At 41.8% G+C, this 21,988-nt stretch overlaps 1 protein-coding gene across 6 annotated transcripts in view; it reads right to left on the reverse strand.

Annotated features, from left to right (window-relative positions):
* The window catches only part of ARHGEF3 (Rho guanine nucleotide exchange factor 3), a 116,309-nt gene that overhangs the window by 84,245 nt on the left and 10,076 nt on the right, over positions 1-21,988 (reverse strand). For 2 of the 6 annotated variants that reach the window (XR_015948244.1, XR_015948243.1), the window contains exon 1: positions 461-528. Coding sequence is in view for 4 of the 6 variants with exons in the window: in XM_035106361.3 (XP_034962252.3) it covers positions 461-527; positions 20,554-20,640 (154 nt within the window). In the remaining 2 variants the exon portion in view is untranslated. Of the gene's footprint in view, positions 1-460; positions 529-20,553; positions 20,641-21,988 lie in introns of those variants that run through there. The other 4 variants (XM_088662265.1, XM_088662264.1, XM_035106361.3 and 1 more) reach the window with 3 other exon arrangements.

The raw sequence follows: 21,988 nt of genomic DNA on the forward strand, positions 1-21,988 counted from the left end.
ACAGCTTCATATAGATATCAAATAACATCTGGCATAAAATAGGACCTCTCTCAATGCTACTCTCTGGATTCTGCCACATAGGCAGGACAGGAACTGATGTAGCATAGTTTCCCCAATTCTCATCCCATGGAACCACTCAATGAGATACCATGGCCAATGCTATTGAAAGCTGCAAGGAGACAGAGAAGCAGGAGCAAAGTTGAATCCTATTGTCCTGCTCTCAATAAAGGTCACCCATCAAAGTGACCAAGACAAGCTAGGACCAATGGCCAAGGCTGAACCCAGATTGGAATAGGTCTAGATAATTCATGTCGACCAAGAATGCCTACAGAAGATGATAATATTAAATACTTCATCATACCTCAGTTTGCATTGTAAATTACACTCTGGTGGGTGGAAATAAGAGTGTAAGAAAGGAAAATACAGACACAAATCAATCATCTATAATAAAATCCCTTACCCCTCTGAAATTCCAGCCTTTGGTGGAAGTAAACAAGGAAAAGTTGTTCTGCTGCTGCTGTTTAGGCCTGCAAGATGAAACAAAAGAAAGCATTTGTTTCCTGCATTCTTAGCTGTCAAGAGTCCCTTATCAAAATGGGCTGGAAAACAACACCTCAGTGCTTTCTCCCAGGCATGATTTGGAATGGAACACTAAACCTTGGTTTAGCATTATAAGAATGAGTATATTAAAAGCTTCCACTTCCGTTTTAGAGTAGCTGCAGTATCCTGTGTCATCCAAATTTGGTCAAAGTGTGGTTAAGATTAACCTCAATTAGCTGAAACAAGCCAAGTTCAGATGGGTGGGGTAGAAATAAAATAAAATAATAATTATTATTATTATTATTATTATTAACTACAGTTTGAAGTTGGATTATTTTAACCAACCATATTTATGATTGATCACATTTGAGCAAAATCAGACAACACAGTAATCTGTAGGTAATCTAAAGCAGAAAATGATTTGTTTGCTTGCTTGCCACCCATTTGACTGGGTTGCCCCAGCCTCTCTGGGCGGCTCCCAACAAAAATAGTAAAAACACAATAAAACATCAAACATTAAAAACTTCCCTGAACAGGACTGCCTTCAGATGTCTTTTAAAAATCACATAGCTGTTTATCTGTTTGACATCTGATGGGAGGGTGTTCCGCAGGGTGGGCACAACTACCAAAAAGGTCCTCTGCATGGTTCCCTGTAACGTCAACTCTCACAATGAGGGAATCACCAGAAGGCCCTCAGGGCTATATCTGGGCCGGATGGAGGTGGAAATGTTCCAAACTCTTTCTCACAGCCACATTGAAGAGGGAAGGGTATGTGTGCAAGTCAGAGGCTCTCCAAAGCTCACTAAACAATGGTTCAGCAACAGAACCAGTCCTCTCTTACATGAACTCTTTTCGTCTCCTATCACCTTCTTTTAACTAACTGTACTTCTGAGATATTTCCTTTTCATTACGGTAAATTGGTTTAATATGAATGGAGGATAGGCTACCAATGGCTGCTAGCCATGATGGCTATGTTCTCTCTCCACTGTATGCCTCTGAATACCAGTGGTTGAAAACTGCAAGAATTCAACTTCAAAGCAATTCAATACAGTGGTACCTTAGTTTTCAAACAGCTTAGTTCTTGAATGTTTTGGCTCCTGAATGCCGCAAACCCGGAAGTGGCTGCTCCGGTTTGTGAACTATTTTTGGAAGCCAAACATCTGACAGGGCTTCCACGGCTTCCGATTGGCTGCAGGAGCTTCCTGCAGCCAATCAGAAGCCATGCTTTGGTTTCCAAACGTTTCTGTTCGACTTCCAAGGTATGACTGTACTTGGAGGAGAGAATGGAAAGGAAACAGGCCATCTTGACCCTGCACAAATGAAATTTGAGCTGTGTATTCTTCCAAACATCTGAGTCAAAAGCTTGGAGCTTTGCAGTGGGACATGTACCGTAATTGTTTATAGGTTATCTTCATGAACTAATTAAGCCTGAAAAAATTAAGCAAGCTACATTTTCTAGGCTATATGGAATAGCCAGAGATATATTTCTAGAGATCAGTCTTGCTACTCTGAATTCTATTTTTGCCAGCTTTAACACACTACATTTCCTTTGATGTTTCAGTCAGAGCAAACCACTTCACAGATCATGAGGATAGTTGTCTTCTGCTGTGTTTGCATTGTCAAAACCACCTTAACAGGAAATGGAAACAATCTTAACAACACATTCACAGACCACAATTACTAATTAACGAAGTGTTGAAGCCTGTGAAATCAACCTGTGTCCCACTGGGCTGGGGGCGGGGCGGAGAATGATTAGCTTATTGTGGTCTATTACATGTGGAAGAAAAAGAAACACTTATACTTGGGGCTTGTTTACCTACCACAGCCAATTCTCTTGTAATCAGCATGAATCAAGAGGACGCAACTCCTATAATTACCAGCATCTAGCACTCCCTTTCCTTAGACAACTCCCAAGAGCCGACCATGCACTTTTGCAATGTAAACTTGACCTAGAACAACCTGTCAAACTTTCTTGCACTTTGACACATTCTGTAAAGAAAATAATCAAATTTACTGTTTTAGGAAACAGATAAAAAGGATCTGAACAAATACATACTTTGACCACACTTCTGGTTTACTTATTGTCATAATTCTGGCACTCATGTTAGTGTATATTGTGCAATTATGGGCACATGCAGACTTGGTAACCTAGTCAAGTGCTCATGTAGTGAGAGTATCCTGAAAGGCACGATTTGTTGGCTAGCTTAGGAACACACTAGAGTCATCTCATAGTTTCCAAATGACTATGAGTCAAACTGATCTTGTAGTTTGCAACACCCTGCACTTGGGTATGTGGAGGAGGGAAGAATTGCACATCATTTAGATCTACCATTCAAAAGCAATTTAAGTGCATCCATTCAAGAGAGATAGAACAATAATATTTCCAAGAATGTCAATTTCACAGAATTATGTGGATTTTATTTTGTTTTGAAACAAAAAACATGATATTGAGGTTTTGAAGGGGGGAATAAAGTCCAACTGAATTATTTTTATCAGTGGATGGGTACACAGGTGGGGGCGGGCACGGAAACCATCATCAGTACACTCCGTGTTCTTGAGTCACCCTGGATTTGAAGTGACTCATAGTCATTAGTAGTGCGCGCACACGCACACACACACACACACACACACACACACACAAGAGATAAACACAGTATCTAATGGGATACTGAGAAGATCAAATCCATCTGGCAGGCAATCAGGCCCTGGTGGCATAGGAAGGGGGTGCGGTAGGTGCGGGCTGCCCCGGGTGTCATCATTGAGGAGGTGACCGTGGGGCCTGGCCTGCAGCGCGCCAGAGCCACATGTCTCTCCTAGGGAGTGACATGATGGCTCGGGCACCTGCAGGCTCAGCGCTGCCCAAAACAGCAATGTGGGGCTTGCAGACTCCATGGAGGTTCCGTGCAGCGTGCTCTGCCCTGGCTTACCCCGTCCCTGAGTGCAGGGCATTTGCGCAACCCTGAGCACCCGAGCAGCTAGCTATGCTGCTGTCAGGCTCATGGACTTCCTGACCTTGATCATCCCTCAAAGGCATACACTCATATTTGTTCGGGTTTTGCTAAATTAGTAGCGTGAGAAACCATCAGATTGCTTCTTCACACAATCAACTCTAGGACAAGCAATTAACACTGGGCAGAAAGCCAAGGTCTACTTCTGCCTTAGTAACTGCGCTCTCATTGGTTGATATCAGCACTGTGACCTGTTATCAGAGAAAGCTAGCACAGTACGTGGTGTGGTCAGTGTGGTCAGTGTAGGAGGAGAGGTGCTGTATCGGTTGAGAGAGAGACAGAGAGGAAAGGATTTATTTTACTTTGTTTTGAGTTCTAAAGCATACATAGAAACTCTGGATTTTCTTTATTTTAATAAATCCTGTATATAGTTTTACTCTGCGTCCAGACGTCTAGTCATTCAGTTACCGCCAGAAGCTTCCGGAAAAACCTGCACAAACTCTGCTGTGTTCAGGCTGAAGTTACACCTGACACTTAAAAACACTAAGATTATCCAATTATTATCCAATAATGATTATCCAATCCATAAAAGGTAGCTCTGCTTTACCAAGGTTAACCACTAATACCAGGAATGGATCTCCCCTCTGACTTAAACTCAGCCTCCTTCTGAAACTGACATTGATTCAGGGCTCAGTCTTGTACCAGCTGGGAAGTTTGCCAAAGCATTAATTTACTGGTACTAGGAGCTTTCCACCTCACTTTGGGAATCGTTGTCCAAGAAGTTTGGGGACATTAAATTCTAGCCAGGACAAACAACACCTGTGAAAGTTTTGATATCAGCTTTTGATATCAGTAGGCAAAAAAAAAAAAAACAACAACAGCAGGCAAAAGGGATGGGTAGACTCAATCTGTATTCACTCTGACGTTCAGAGACCTGTGCTGAACAAGAAGAAACAACTAGTTCATTTCTCCACTCATTTTTCCAATCAGATCATTCAACAATTACCAAAAATGGACCTCTTAGCTGAGCCCACTTTAAGCTCCAACTGTGTGGTGCCTACCCTGGATTATGAGGGCCACTTGCACTGCCTTTCACCTTCATGGCAGTACTAAGCAGGGAAAATAACTCTTAAGTTTTACTATCACAGAGTTAATCCAAATAGCCCAACCATTTCAGATACTTAGGCAGTACGGCTTACCTAGAGCCTGGTATTTTTGCTTTGTATTCTTTTCTTAATACTGGATTTAAAAACTAATGTTTAGGCTTAGATTTCACTTAAGAGCTTTCCGGCAAAATATTCTGCATATACATTTAATTTTCATTTCCTGGTAAAACAGGCACTTTGAATACTTGCTCCATTATCTCTGCAGGGTCATTTTATTAACCTAATGAAAGATCTAACAAAATGAAAATGTTTTCAAGCTATTGGTTGTCACAGTTGGGTTCCTGTAGGAATATTTCTTGCATCAGTGTTGTCATAGCAATTTCTACAGAGAAAGCTACTGAATACACTGGAGTAATACCTGATGAAATTCCCTGGGAAGCTTCTTCATTCAGAATGTCAGCTAAGAGAAGAACACACACAAGCCTCATCGAAATCTACAATGCATGATTTTTAATATATAATTGTTATTTTCTGAAACATGTTATTTTCATACCCTATAGTCAATAGTCAAGAATGATGGGAGATGTAGTTCAGCAACATCTGGAGGCCCACAGGTTCCCCACCCCTGCTCTAGAGCAGGCATCCCCAAACTTCGGCCCTCCAGATGTTTTGTACTACAATTCCCATCATCCCTGACCACTGGTCCTGTTAGCGAGGGATCATGGGAGTTGTAGGCCAAAACATCTGGAGGGCCGCAGTTTGGGGATGCCTGCTCTAGAGTGTACTAGATTGGGGGGGGGGGCCAGAAGGACATTTCTTAATGCTCTTCCATGCAAACAAAGAACAAAGAAAAAGAAACCACATAAAAAACCTAGCAAGTTGGAAAGACAGCTCTATTAAGCCCGTTCTCCCAGGTATGGTAATTTTCTATACAGAGGGATTTTTATTTTGTTTTGTCAGGAGGAGCATTCAGTCCCACAAACTCCACACCAGCTCAGATAATCATATTTAGAGTATGTACACATTAGCGGTTTGAAATGCAGCAGGATGTTTCAAGTCACATTTGTACTTGCCATACACACTAGACATAGGATGGGGTATCTTCACCTGATGCACATTACCTGATGGGTTTCTCTGCACCTGCAAACCCTGCTCTACTCCTGCTCAAGGAAGATGTCACATGTGCATGTGCAATGGCTATCTCAACTGTACATACCTCAGCTTAACCACGACTTGAATTTTCCAATCGGATGGCAGCTGCTTTGAGGCATCTTTCTCAAGAAGCTACAGGATAAGTATGGATTTTGATTAATGTCAAACACCTGTGGTGGGAGCGCAGTGGAGCTGAAGTAAGCAGTAATGCGTACATACTTTCTCAATGATGACCAAAGAAAATGTGACATGGGAGATCTGGATGACTTCTTTCTGAGCACAAAAGTAGTTATAGACAGGCCCAAACTGGATTGGGGCCACAGTGCTGGGGTGCAGGAAAGCCTTCCCTCTGCACTAATGGAATATGTATCTATATATCTGTAACTATATCTATACAGTGGTACCTCGGGTTAAGAACTTAATTCGTTCTGGAGGTCCATTCTTAACCTGAAACTGTTCTTAACCTGAGGTACCACTTTAGCTAATGGGGCCCTCCGGCTGCTGCTGCACGATTTATGTTCTCCTCCTGAAGCAAGTTCTTAACCCGAGGTACTATTTCTGGGTTAGCGTAGTCTGTAACCTGAAGCGTCTGTAACCCGAGGTACCACTGTATCTATCTATCTACCTACACACGCACACATACCGGTGTCACACACATATATCACACACACTTCCCACCACAACTAAAAGCTGCTGAGGGCAGGGAGGAAACGATGCAGCAGGTGAAGTCAACCTCCACTCAGCAGTGTAGCCTCAAACCAATTTACCACCCCCACAGTTGCTTTAGAGCAAAGAAAAATGTCTAGTTCTTGTGTTCTAATTTTCCTAGAATGAAAAGTGTTCAGACTAAAACACAGAGTTGATACAATCGCTCCAAAACCGATCAAAGCACAATGACTTACTTGTATTCCTACAGTGTAGCAGTAGCTCACAAGTCTGCAAAACCCAACATTAGATAATTCCTTGTAACATGTGGAAACCATTTACATCAGACTTAACCATTCACTACTATTTATGCCAGAGCATGTTTGAAATTACATGGTGGTTTATTTTGTATTTTTCATCCATGTTTTCACTATTCCCATCATGCACGTGCACATGCACATGCACACACACAAGCACACACACACAGAGAAACCATACTATGTCTTTCCTCCTATGTTTTTCCTGTGACTTGTCCTGTTTTTAGCTATACATTGAAATACATCCCCGTTTTGGTTTGCTCACCCTTCCTAACACTGAACACGTAGTATTTTCTCTTTAAAATATACACAGTCGGGAGCAAGCAGGAGATCAGAGATCTTTATTTTTGTTTTTTAATCACTTGATTTCTACCATCTTAAAATGGAAAAAGGATCGTGCTTTTGAAAACAAACATTCACTTTAGAGGACAATTTGTTTTGCAGACATTAAAGCAAGTTCGCCTTCTCTCAAAAATATAATCCAGAACGTGAACATGAAAGAACAATGTTTTTACTTGTGCTTGGTTGTTAAATTCTGAGTCATGCAGTAGAAGGAAAGTAAACAAAGAATATAAATTTGACTGTGGATGTTGAGGGGAGGAACAGAACCCATCATAATTTACACAGTTCACTCTGTAGAGTTTCCTATAACGGGAATCCTAGCACTGTACTATTATCAATAACTAGCAGTGACAGGAACACAAACTGGCATGCATATCATGAATCAGTTTTAATTCTGCTTATCTTGGAAACACAGAGTGCCCAGGAATTTCTGTTTTATTGAAAATGTACGCGTGTAGTGAACATTCCAGAATTCTTCAATCAATCTTTTTAAAAAACTTGCCATTTTACATAGTGTGATTCTATGCTATCAGCTCAGCCCTGAGCTGGTCGAGTTGCATTTTGTGCAGTATCATTCATTCACCATATTAGAATTAAATGAAATAACTCTTCGATAAACAACTGAAATACAAGCGTTGCCCAATTACATGGGGGTTACATTTGGGGACTCCATGCACATACGGTACGTGAAAAGTGGGGAGGAGGGTGCTGTTGAGAGAGACTGGGTAGCGTCTCTTTTTGGGCAGATCCCGTTCATCCCACCCGAGCCCAGAAATGGAAAGAAGACAAAGGCCCTACTAGAGAGGAGTGGCAAACCAAGCTGATGGACTATGCCAAGATGGCAAAACTGACTGGAAAACTCAGAAACCAAGAGGATAAAAACTTTATAAAAGAATGGGAAAAATTATAAGATATTTAGGAGACCACAGTAAGCAGATGGAAACATAAGCAGGATTCTGATTTCACTTGTAGTGTAACAATTACCATGGATAATATGGATTGATATAAAAGTTGGAATACTGAAAAATATGCAGCATTAAATGTTTAAAATGGGACCCAATGGAGGGGATGGGGGGAAGTCCTGGGATTCGGAGGAATCTCTGTACATGGGTATATATTTGGATTCTTTTCTATAACTTTGTATTTGTAAATCCAAATAAAAATGATTTTTTTTTAAAAAAAGGAAGTTGCTGGATACGACTTCTTTTTACTTAGTTTCTTCCCCACCCCCACCCCAATAACATTACTGCCTAATTGTGGGGTGGGAAGGAAGAGGGTGATGGTGATCAGAAGGCAAAGGGACTCTCAAGTCCTGCCCCGGGAACAAAACTGACATGAGCCAATGAACAAGGGGAAGACAGGCAGGCAGAGGCATGGAGCAACGGCTTTGCTGGCCAGGAAGAAGGAAGCCAAGGAGGGTGAATGAGTGAGGGGTGACAAGCCTGTGTAAGCTGTCTCCGCCCTGCCCCCCGCTCTTCAGCTCTCTACCACTCTTTTCGTGCCGTTTCGCTACCATTTCCTGGTCAAATGATATATTTATTTCATGGCAATGCACACTAACACTGTTGTGAGCAAATGCAATGCATGTAAGTGGAGGATGCCTGTATAGTGCACTGAGGCTATAATCCTAAACACAGGAGGTTAAGCTTGATTGGAATCCAAGAGTTTCACTTACAAGTAAATGTGTTCAGAATCAGGATGCAAGATACAAGAATAATATTCACTTTAGAGTATCAGTGTCAAGCAAAAACTGAATATTTATTCATTGGACGAAGATCATCATACTTTTGACTTCACGGAATGCTATAACAGACCACCCAAATGGACATTTATTTGATATAAAATGTCTATTGCTGTCACTATCACATCATCTGAAAATTAGCACTTAATACCCATAAGCCACCTAAGAAATTACTACATCCATGCTAAAGTTTAAATGACTCCCATAAATACCCCAGGGGAAGAATAAAGGAAATATGCAGCTGAAGCTGAGAAGCCATCTTTCAATATTTATTAGAAAACAGGTAAATATAGTCAGGCCTCCTTAGATAGTACTAAGCAAGGGGAGCATACAAAATCTTAGTTGCCCCTTAACACATACTGGAAAATACATAAAAGTGTACACCTTAAAAATAGGGTAGCAGTGAACTAATAGCAAACATCTTGGACAAATTCATAAGGTAAAGGTAATGGTGCCCCTGACCATTAGGTCCAGTCGCGAACGACTCTGGGGTTGTGCACTCATCTCGCTCTATAGGCCGAGGGAGCCGGCGTTTGTCCGCAGACAGCTTCCAGGTTATGTGGCCAGCATGACTAAGCTGCTTCTGGCGAACCAGAGCAGCACACGGAAACACTGTTTACCTTCCCGCTGGAGCAGTACCTATTTACCTACTTGCACTTGACGTGCTTTCGAACTGCTAGGTGGGCGAACTGCTAGGTGATTCATATAAATTTAAGCAAATATACTGTTTATCAATGAAGCTGTGTTTTCTGAGATACAGTTTTAATTTAAGATGAAAATAAAGCCCATACAAAACATTAATCCACCTTTATGGCAATTGTTGAAATGATAGGAGAAAAACAAATAGCTATTCTTGGTGAAGTCTGCCCCCTGCTGTTCAGTGTTGTTAAATCCCCATAATAGAAATAATAGTTAAAGAAGACTGTAGAACAGCACCACTTTACACAGGAATCAGATAAGAATGGTCTCCCTTGAAGAAATGTTTCACAATGGAATACACTGTGCAAGAACAACTTAAAAATATATATGTTTGTTTATAATAGGGACAAATGTAAGGTTCTACACTTAGGAAGAAAGAACCAGATGCACAAATAGAAGATAGGGAGCACCTGGATTGCCAGTAGTACATATGAAAAGGATCTAGGGATCTTAGTAAATGACAAGCTTAACATGAGTCAACAGTGTGGTGCACCAAGAAAAAAAAGTTAATGGTATTCTAGGCTCCATCGACATAAGTATAGTGTCCAAATAAGTAACAGTACCACTCTATTCTGCCTTGGTCAGACCACACCTGGAGTACTGTGTCCAGTTCTGGGAAGCAAAATTTAAGAAGGATATTGACAAGCTGGAATGTGTGCAGAAGAGGACAACCAAGATGATCGAGGGTCTGGAAACCAAGCCTCATGATGAATGGTTTAGGGAATTGGGTATGTCTAGCCTGGCAAAGAGGAGATGTCAGAAATATGATAGACATCTTCAAATATCTAAAAGGCTGTCCAATGGAGGGTGGAACAAGCTTGTTTTGCTCCAGACGCAAGGACCCAAACTAATTGATTCAACTTATAAGTTAGGAGATTTCAACTAAACATCAGGAAGAACTTGGATGATAAAAGCTGTTCGACCATGGAACAGACAAGAGGTGGTGGACTTTCCTTCCTTGGAGGTTTTTAAGCAGAGATTGGATGACCATCTGTCATGTATGATTTAGTTGAGATTCCTGCACTGCAGGGGGTTGGACTAGATGACCCCTCAAAGTCCTTTTCAACGCTACAATTCTATGTTTCCATGAAATCTAGTGTCTATAAATATTAAGCACAACTCTGGTGGAGAGGAAAATCCTGTGAAGTGTTTCAAAACAATTTTTGAATGAATTTTCTAGACATAACATAAATTAAATATATGATCCCATTCAAACTCTCGATGTGGATCACTATTCAGCATCTCTGCAACATACAAGGAAGTTTTCTTTGACAAGCAAAACACTCTTTCTAGCCAATGAAGCATTTCTGAGTATGCAAAGCATCTTTATTTTCACAGAACAGAAAACCACAGATATGTGTGGTTTGGAACAATCCAGACTAGGAGACTTCCGGTCCGTCGCGCCGGCTGTGCGGTCCCTGGCATCACGGAGGGGGGAATTCCGCGGGGCGCGCGGATTCCCCGCAAGAACCTCGGGAAGAGCGTCCCGAGGGCTTAGTGTCCAGCGGGCTCCGTTTTGCGATTCCTCTGCTGCCCGGAGACCCAGTAGAGTCTCTGAGAGCCAGCGGAGTGAAGAGTCACGGGAGCCATTTTGGATGACATCGTCACCTCCGAAGAAGCGAAGCCCCGGGTCTTCTGCCTGTTAGCGGCGGATTCTTCCAAGAAAAATCAAGATTGTAACAAAGTAAGAGAAATCTCTATCGGAACTCTAAAATTAAATTTGGAAAAATGGGAAGAGATGCAAAAAAACGGAAGTCGATCTCTTCCTAATGGGCAATCAGGAAGCGCAATTAATATTCCAAAGCCGAAAGGGATTGTTTGAGTGTGGAACCCGAGAGAAAGAAAGACTTTGTTAACCCTTTTCAGCCCTCGGAGCCGGCACCCCTTGAGGTTCAGCAAGAATACAAAGGGGGAAAGTGCTTTGACAGCTGTCAAAAGCTGTCAAAAGCTGTCAAAAGACTAGAAGGATTTATAAAACTGTTGTTAAATGATACAATTTGTTTTAAGAAGAAGTTAAAGTTAAACCAATTTGAACTGCGATTTGATGTATGGGAAAGTTAAAGATAATGAGAAGAAACAGTCAAGATGGAGGTGAGCGTAAGGCAGGAAGGAAATTTCCAGTGCCTTTTGTCTCCTAATCTCCTGTCTGCTTGCGGTTAAGAGAAAAAATGAAAACAAAATATTCACCAGCCTTCCAGGAGGCGGTACTGAACTATCTGCAAATATTGGAAGACATCAACAAGAGACTGCTACATTCCAGTTCACCATGTCTAGAGACTGTGGCTCAAGATCAGGACTTAGAGGACAATTCTGAATGTGAGATCAAGATTAAGGAGAAAGATACAGAGGACAATGCTGAAACTGACTTGGATTATAAAAAACAGGTTCTGGATGATGCACAACAAGGATTTGAAAAGAAAGAAGATGTGGTTAATGAGCAACAAAGTGAAAGGAAGATTCAAGAAAAGGAGGAGTCTGGAGGGACAGAAATTTGGAGACGTGTGACTGAGGGGTGGGAAATGCAGAAGGAGGGGGGGACAGAGGTCTGGAGTTGGAAATGGGAAAGATGTGGTGTGGGGTGAGAATTTTAGTTAAGAGGTATTCAGGCTGGTTGATTAACGGTCTCTGAAATCTTGGCTCGCTAAAGGAAAGGTTGATCCAATTGGGGGAAAGACACCAAGGGAGGGGAAGGAGAGTGTTCAAAAGTATAATGTTAAGATGCTGATAAGAGAAATGATTGTATATAATAATTGAGTTTTCTGGAGGGAGTAAGAGGAATGGCTGGGGAAAGAAATTTTAGATTTGTATTAAACATTCTTATGTAAGATTGGTGCCTGGGCAGAGAGCTGCCTATCTTCCTCTCTTTACTCAGAAGCCCCTGGTGGCAGGGGGGGGGGCTTCGAGGGGAGAGGAGGGGGTGGAGGGAAACCCAGACACAATAATGGATCTCCTTTGGAAGGCCGCACATCACGGGTTCCTCTTGTGGCAGGAGGGGACCCGGGGGAGGCGGCACGAAGAAGGAGGAGGATAAAGTGAATATTTTAAGGAAAAGATTTGGAATTAAGTATAGAAAATCCGCTATAACTATATTAAGAAATTAAGAAGTCCAGGAAGAAGTGATGCGAGGAGGTCACAAATACAATGTTAAGAGAATAAGAATTGAAATTTTCTTTTTTTGTAAGTTTTTTGTTTGTATGTATGTGGGTGTTGAAGGATCAGCTGGGGGAAATCTGAACCTCAGTACTCCCCCACCCCTGCCCTCCTGGTGGCAGGGGGGGACGGGGGGGAGGAGGAGGGGGGAGGACAAACCCAGCATTAAAAAGGGACCGCCTCTGACTCTCAACGCCTACGGGTCCTACTGGTGGCAGAAGTGGACTTGTGGGGGGAGGGAGGGTAGAAGGACGGAGGATATATATTATGTTTTGTTTTCTTTTGTTTGTATCAAAATTAATAAAAATTATTTTAAAAACAACAACAATCCAGACTAATTCTCTATCTCAGAATACTTTTTTTGAGGGGGCGTTGAGAAGACTTTGATCCTAGTTACTATTCTCTGCACCTGAATATCTACAAGACAATGTCAGTTTAGTCAGTCACATCCGTTGCTTCCCCACATTTCCCCAAAAACATTTTTTTCATGTTAGGGTCAAGCCCATTGTTAAAACTATACACACAAATGCATTGAGAACAATGCATTTTGTCAATGTAATACAAGTTATATTTCACCACCTGGTTGTAAGACCACCTCTAAATATTCCTTGGTGTATACTTAAATAACCATTGTCATTAGGCCCGTAGGCCAATCTGATGTTAAAGGCAGAATGGAAAGCACAGATAAGGAGTTGGAAACTGTTACCAACCACTCCATCCACATTTGTCTAAAGCTCTGCTCCATAGCCATACTGGAGGTAGAAAGGAATAGCACAGGGATACCTGCATACCATAGGGCTGGCAACAGCCCTTGTGCTGTGGTTCCATGGGTGAATGGGACAGGTGGGTTTAACAACCCACCTATCAATCATGTGATGTCATAATGATGCAGTGTGCTTGACAGATGGGTTGCCCCACTCACCTGTCCAAACTGGCCCATGTTGTTTGCTATCCCTGACATAGTGTCCGTGTGTGCCCTGTTCCAACCTTACTATTTTATGAAACATGACTGAGGCCACATCTCAAGATGCCTCCTAGGCAGAGTCAGCTGAGAAATTATTGAAAAACAATCCAACAAGGGGAATCAGAGTAGAAAAGAATGAGTTAAGCTGCACGAGACATCTTTTTAAATGTAATGGCTATACTATTACGTCTGCCAAGAACTTCCCAAAAGTTGTTCTGTGCAATATTGTTTCTCTTGCACTTCTGCAAATATTTGGCAATTCTTGATGGAAATGGCAACTCCCTTACTTGGTTTCAGAGTTATTGTGCAATAATTTAAAATTTGCATAGCTAAAAACTGTGCCACAACAAAAGGAGAAAGGAGAGAAAGCTGGAACAGAAAGCAAACTGAATTCTCAATCACGGTTTCACCGCAGTGAAGCTATTAACTTTGGAGCTGATCTTTTGAAGTGTCAAACACATGTAAATGTATATACCATGTGCAGCACTTTGCTCAAATTAGGGAAAATAAAGGACATGTTAAGCAGCTTCTCCATACAAGGCTACGGCTTTACAGTACTGTTTCCCATTCTGTAATGCACAGTGCAGATACTACATTGTGGGAAATAATAAAAATAATATTGCCAGCACCATATGAATCTATGGAGTGGTTGCATTTAGCATTCTGTTCTGCCAGCCCAAGATCTCAAGGTCTCAAGGTGATATTTTAGGTAACCTGGCCCTAACAAGTAGCCTACCCTCCATGTTCAGAAGTCATTGAATAGCCACTGCTAAGAAGCAAAAGGAAAGGGATGTTGCCTTCATGCTACATATGTGGGCTTCCCATAGTCAACTGGCTAACCACTGTAGAATGCATGTGCTGTTTTAGATACACTTATGTTATGATCAGGGGTGTTAACTTGAATAAAATATTGTGGGGCCCAGGTAAGCCCCGCCCCTCATACCTGATCACATGACGCAGTGCACACACAGCATTTGAATGGGAATTCCCATCAACTTCGGGGGGCAGCCCCCTCAAATATATTATTGTGTGGGCTGAAACCCCCACAGCCCCTAGGAGTTGGCTCCTATGGTTCTGATGAACAAAAGCAATCCCCAAACATTTTAATAAGGTTTTGAGGCAAAAATGTGCAGCAGACAAAGTAGTCCCTTTGGGCTGCTCAAAATGTCCTGTAAATTCTTGTTTAAATGCTAGTTCTTCAAGGGATTAATAAAAAACTACAACTTATTTACATGCACCTGGATCATGGTAACAGTGCATCAAACATCAGAGGTAATGAGCTAATGTCAAATAAACTGCTTTCTGTGAATCTTTATACCCATGATGTTTTTATCGTGTTAGTTTTCTCTGAGTATTTTTCCACTTAGGCCTGAGGTTCATGTGAATTTTTATTTGCTTCTGGAACCTCTTTTCCTTTTGTCATAAGGCCTATATATGAGAGCATATATGAGAGACTGAGATCACCTTCTGGACTGCCATCATGTTAACCATTAAAAAACAATGTTTTGTAGTCATTTCTGGGCATGCAATACAAGAACTGTGTGACTCATGTTCTCCAAGTGAATCCCAACTTAACAGGCTCTTTGCCCATTTTCTTTAAACAACAGCTTCCAAGGGCTTTAGAATCCCATGCAATTGTTTCTATTATAATAAATCTACTCCTGTTAGGGACACAACATGTACAGCAAGGTATTAAATGTGAACTTATTCCACAGTGTTCCAGAACAGAAGATTTTAAATTTAGTGAACATTACTGCTTTGCTATACAGTACTTAATGTAACATCCATAAGGCATGAAAATAATACTCCCTCATTACATCTTCATTATAAGCTTCAGAAATCACACACACAAATCAACATCAATTGAGGAGAGTTAAATATGAAATCAATCAGCACAACACACTATCACTTGACAATATGAGTGGCAGAGAAATAAAAAATCCTGCCATTAATGTTTTGGTGGACATCCAAACAAACCTTAAGTTGATTTGACCATGAAAGTGTTAAACAGGAGTTTAAATGTCTGTAGTCCTCCAGTGATTGCTAGACTGCAACTCCCATCTTCACTGAACATTGTTCATGCTGGCAGGAGAAATCTAAGTGGGGGTCCCCAAAGATCTGTACTGAGACCTGTGTTTTTTAACTTCTACTTGTGGTTATTTATTAATTTATAAATCAACTCTTACATACCTCTCAACATAATTTACAAACAAGCCATAAAAACTGCTTAAAATATTATTTTTAAAGAACAAAAAAATTACTCAAGTTATATGTTCATTTAATGTGTTTGGGAAATGGATCTTAGAAGGGCTTTTATGGGTATGTCCGTAGCAAAAGGAAAAACAAGGAAACAGTGGGGTCACTCAGAGGAGAAGATGGTGAAATGCAAACAGGGGACAGAGAAAGGGCAGAACTCCTCAATGCCTTCTTTGCCTCAGTCTTCTCCAAGAAAGAAAACAACGCCCGACCTGAAGAATATGGAGCAGATGATTCAGCAGGGGAAACACAGTCCAGAATAAGTAAGGAGGTAGTACAAGAATACTTGGCTAGTTTAGATGTATTCAAGTCTCCAGGGCCAGATGAACTACATCCAAGAGTATTAAAAGAACTGGCAGAGGTGATTTCAGAACCACTGGCAATAATCTTTGAAAATTCCTGGAGAACAGGCGAAGTTCCAGCAGACTGGAGGAGGGCAAATGTTGTCCCTATTTTCAAAAAGGGGAAAAGAGAGGACCCAAACAATTACCGCCCAGTCAGCCTGACATCAATACCAGGAAAGATTCTAGAGCAGATCATTAAGCAAACAGTCTGTGAGCACCTAGAAAGAAACTCTGTGATCACTAAAAGTCAGCATGGGTTCCTGAAAAATAAGTCATGTCAGACTAATCTGATCTCATTTTTTGACAGAATTACAAGCCTGGTAGATGAAGGGAACGCTGTGGATGTAGCCTATCTTGATTTCAGCAAGGCCTTTGACAAGGTGCCCCATGATATTCTTGTAAAGAAGCTGGTAAAATGTGGGCTAGACAATGCTACCATTCAGTGGATTTGTAGCTGGATTACTGACTGAACCCAAAGGGTGCTCATCAATGGCTCCTCCTCATCCTGGAGAGTAGTGACTAGTGGGGTGCCACAGGGTTCTGTCTTGGGCCCAGTCTTGTTCAACATCTTTATCAATGACTTGGATGATGGGCTTGAGGGAATCCTGAGCAAGTTTGCAGATGAGACCAAGTTGGGAGGGGTGGCTAACACCCCAGAGGACAGGATCACACTTCAGAATGACCTTAACAGATTAGGTTACAGGTAGGTAGCCGTGTTGGTCTGGATCGAAGTAAAATAAAAAAATTCCTTCAGTAGCACCTTAAAGACCAACTAAGTTTTTATTTTGGTATGAGCTTTCGTGTGCATGCACACTTCTTTCACTGTATCTGAAGAAGTGTGCATGCACACGAAAGCTCATACCAAAATAAAAACTTAGTTGGTCTTTAAGGTGCTACTGAAGGAATTTTTTTACTTAACAGATTAGACAACTGGGCCAAAGCAAACAAGATGAATTTTAACAAGGAGAAATGTAAAGTACTACACTTGGGCAAAAAAAATGAAAGGCACAAATACAGGATGGGAGACACCTGGCTTGAGAGCAGTACATGTGAAAAGGATCTAGGAGTTTTGGTTGACCACAAACTTGACATGAGTCAGCAGTGTGATGCAGCAGCTAAAAAAGCCAATGCAATTCTGGGCTGCATCAATAGGAGTATAGCATCTAGATCAAGGGAAGTAATAGTACCACTGTATTCTGCTCTGGTCAGACCTCACCTGGAGTATTGTGTCCAGTTCTGGGCACCACAGTTCAAGAAGGATACTGATAAGCTGGAACGTGTCCAGAAGAGGGCAACCAAAATGGTCAAAGGCCTGGAAACGATGCCTTATGAGGAACGGCTTAGGGAGCTGGGTATGTTTAGCCTGGAGAAGAGAAGGTTAAGGGGTGATATGATAACCATGTTCAAATATATAAAAGGATGTCATATAAAGGAGGGAGAAAGGTTGTTTTCTGCTGCTCCAGAGAAGCGGACACGGAGCAACGGATTCAAACTACAAGAAAGAAAATTCCACCTAAACATTAGGAAGAACTTCCTGACAGTAAGAGCTGTTCGGCAGTGGAATTTGCTGCCAAGGAGTGTGGTGGAGTCTCCTTCTTTGGAGGTCTTTAAGCAGAGGCTTGACAGCCATCTGTCAGGAATGCTTTGATGGTGTTTCCTGCTTGGCAGGGGGTTGGACTGGATGGCCCTTGTGGTCTCTTCCAACTCTATGATTCTATGATTCTATGATTCTAAGTGCACTGGATAATGCATAGTGGAGAAAACTATGGCTTAGTTTCTCTTTTAGATCCATCTCCGGAAATATCTAAGAAAACTCCTGGTTCTTGACTCCAGTCTGTATTGCTGGTTTTTTACTCCAGTCTGTCTTGCACATGTAAACAGAGTAAGTTTCATTTGGAATACTATCATCTTGTAAATGGGACAACAACTAAACAGACTGGAATTCTGTCTTTGCTCACTAGAAAATGTGGCATAATACAGTAAGAAATGATACAAATTCAAGGCCAGTGGGTGTTTTTTTTTACATTAAAAATAGCTTTTCATCTCTAAACCAGTTCTGTAATCAGCTATTACATACAGAAGGCAAGAATTTAATCTCTCTCCTTCCAAATTATAGGTCCACAATGTGTTCTCAAAACATAAAAAGTAACAGAATGAAGGGTCCCAGTTTTCCTGAAAAGTAGCAGTGGGCAAATACAGTAATAATAATAATAATAATAATAATAATAATAATTTTATTATTTATACCCCGCCCCCCTCCAAGGCCAAGACCGGGCTCAGGGCAGCTAACACTGAATATAAATATAGTAAAAACATTAAAAACAAAACAACAAGAACAAAAAACAAAAGAACAGTTGATTGAAATGTAAGTTAGAACACAGCTTAAAATGCAGCTTAAAATGCAGCCTTGTTTTAGTGGTAGCCTCTAGATCAAAGCCGTAAGGTTAGAAAACGTCAAATATTCACCGGAGCCAACTATCCATGCTGGTCCTACATGGGCCAGCAAAAAGAGCTGAGGGAAAATTTATATACAAATCCCATATAAGGGGTTCCATAAAAAAACAAACCTGAGGGGGGGGGGTTAGACTGAGTCCAGCCCAAAGGCCAGGCGGAACAGCTCTGTCTTGCAGGCGCTGCAGAAAGATGTCAAATCCCGCAGGGCCCTGATCTCCTGTGGTAGGGCATTCCACCACAGCTGAAAAGGCCCTAGCCCTGGTTGAGGCCAATCTAACCTCCTTGCGGCTCGGGACTTCCAAAGTGTTGTTATTTATGGACCTTAAGGTTCTCCGTGGGGCATACCAAGAGAGGCGGTCCCGTAGGTACGAGGGTCCTAGGCTGCATAGGGCTTTAAAGGTCAACCAGCACCTTAAACCTGACCCTGTACGCCAATGGGAGCCAGTGCAACTGGTAAAGCACTGGATGAATGTGATCCTGTGGCAAGGACCCTGCAAGGAATCTTGCTGCGGCATTTTGCACCCACTGGCGTTTCTGAGTCAGCTTCAAGGGCAGCCCCGCATAGAGCGAATTACAGTAATCAAGCCTGGAGGTGACCATCACGTGGATCACTGTGGCCGGATCACAATGGCCAGATCAGGGTGAGAAAAGTAAGGGACCAACTGCTTAATACGGTGGAGATGGAAAAATCACCCTGTCTAGCACTGTTTCAAATGAGGAAGTGGGGAATTAAAAAGCAACAGAAAATCAGTGATGACATGAATAACATACCTAGCAGTCACTGAAAGCTTGAATATCACTCAAGTCATTCCAATTTGTACAGACTTCTGCAGTTTGTCCAAGAACACTTATTTCCCAATACTGAAAAGGGGCTTCACATGTGTTCTATGCTCCATTGAGATTGGGATCCCCCCACTTATGTCAGGGTTACGTTCCAGGCCCTCACGCACATAAGTGAAATCACGTAAAGTGGGAGGCACCCACCAAAAAGCCTCTAAATACTTATCTTCCCCTCCTTGCCTCTCTCTAATCCAAATCAAAATATAAAGAGTTGAAACTCCAGGACCAGCTGGAGGCTTGAGGATTTGCTGGAAAGAGGCTGCTGCTGCGCTACCCTGTGCACCAGGTGTTAGGCAGGGAGGCTGAGCAGCCTAAACAAAGCCCCACTGCGCCTCCAATCTCTTTGTGGCTTCCTCTGCCCTCACTGACATCCTCTTCGGGCTCTGGGGAGGATCTCCCCACAAGCCATGAGGACTACCCAGCTCTCCCCCACCATTTCCTGGTATGATTCTATCTATCTATCTATCTATCTATCTATCTATCTATCTATCTATCTATCTATCTATTTGATTTCCCTACACAGTCGTGAATGAGTACAATGCCTGTATAACATGGTCAGAAGGCTCACTTCAGGGAGTGACTGGCCTTGTATAAAGTTACTACACAGACAAAAGTCCGCTTGGAAAACAGCTTAACGAGGAATAAGTGATTGCATGCACCAGACTTATATTATGCTAACAGAAAACTAGCAAGGGGGTGGGGACTTCTAACCCAGTCCAATCCCTCCTATTAGTTTCCTATTTGCAGGGTGGGAACCCCCTCCCATTGTGCATCTGAAATGTGACACACAAACACATCATCAGCACATCTGAAATGGCCTGAATCCATTGTACCCTTACAAGACCCTCTCATGTTATTCTGCATAGAAACTAGCCTAGGGTTACTAAACTGAAGACACAAATGTAAACATTGTATTCTTTCCATTCAAAATGAAGGCTGCATATCACATTCTTCCTTTGTCCTCCTTATTTCAAAAGCACAGTATCTGTTTGCCTCATGTATATTCTTTCTCTCATGAGAAATGCAACAATCCAAGGGGAAAAAAGTTTTCTTACCATGCTGTGTTTTCTTCCGTCTGGGCACACTGGCTTATCATCGTAGGGCTGTTTATAAGAATGGCAGGTCTACTAGTGTTCATTGCCCTTAAAGAAAATACAAGCCTGGATTGAGCAATTAAAGAAAACAATTTACACATGAACACTTCCACATATCTATGAAATTTTTACTATAGTCTCCTTGGTGCAAGTGAACAAGATTGCTTTCGCTATCAGTAGCAGTTAAAAGGTAAGCAATGGATTGCCACAAATACAGTAGAACTAAGAGCACCCCTGTCCAGATACACTTTCTTTCTTCTCCATTTGCTAGCAGTCTGTAAAGCATCAGAGTCATCTACAGGGGGGGGGGTGTCCTGAAGCTGGTGGACACTCTACTTCTGCATACTTCATTTTCAAGCTACTTCAAAGGGAAACACACACACACACACACACACACACACACACACACACACAGCATTGCAATGACATTACTGTCAATGCAACTGTGACACTGTTCTATCCTCCCCAATATTCCTAATTAGCTCCTGAACTCTGGCAGCAGCAACAAGGAGCAAAGAACAATGCAAAAGATGCAAAACAACAAATCTAATATCCATTAATGTTTTTTGTTGCAATTGTAAGCCCCCAACAGGGGAATCTGATTTTCCTACTATGCATAAAGTTGGGGTAAGATATATTTCTCATGAATGTTTGAGGTGAAGATAAAGGAAAGAGAAACAAGCAGAGTTGTAGTTGTATGATAAATAAGTCAACTGAATGTTAGGCCTTGTTTTGTCAACTATCCCCCCCCTCAAAACAGCTAACACAATTTGCCTTTTGTTTTTATCTCTGAGTGTGTGCCAAGACAGTTGATTATGCCCACAGGGTATGCAAAGCAGAAGGAACAGTGCTTGAAAAGCAGCATTCAGAGCTAGCTCATTACTATAATATAATATTCAATTTCTAACATTAAGTTTAGCACGGTAAATTTGCCAGCAATATTCACCCTCATTACTAGGTCTTTCAAATAAAATAGCAAGTACTGTAGATTTAGAAGCTACCATAAAATATTACTGACCACAATTACTGCCAAACTACATTGAATCTAGGAGGGTTCCATTACAAAGGTGGCTTGTTGGTTATGAATAAAGCCTGAACTCAGCCCAGCCAATTTCCACAGCCCACCAAGAGACACACAAGTTACAATGCAAACTATAAGTTGCTTTCAAAAGAGTCACAATCAAAGGAAGAATTTGCCAATAAGTTGCATCAGCACAGACAGGTTGCCACCTCTTTATTGACTCTGCTCCTTTGATTTTCCTGAAATAATACTTTCTTAAGTGCTTTCAGAAAGGGGGCCCAGGTGGCGCTGTGGGTTAAACCACTGAGCCTAGGGCTTGCCGATCAGAAGGTCGGCGGTTCGAATCCCTGTGACGGGGTGAGCTCCCGTTGCTTG

The sequence above is a fragment of the Zootoca vivipara genome, chromosome 2 (assembly GCF_965207765.1).
Source record: "Zootoca vivipara chromosome 2, rZooViv2.hap1.1, whole genome shotgun sequence".
NCBI classification, from domain to species: Eukaryota; Metazoa; Chordata; class Lepidosauria; order Squamata; family Lacertidae; genus Zootoca; species Zootoca vivipara.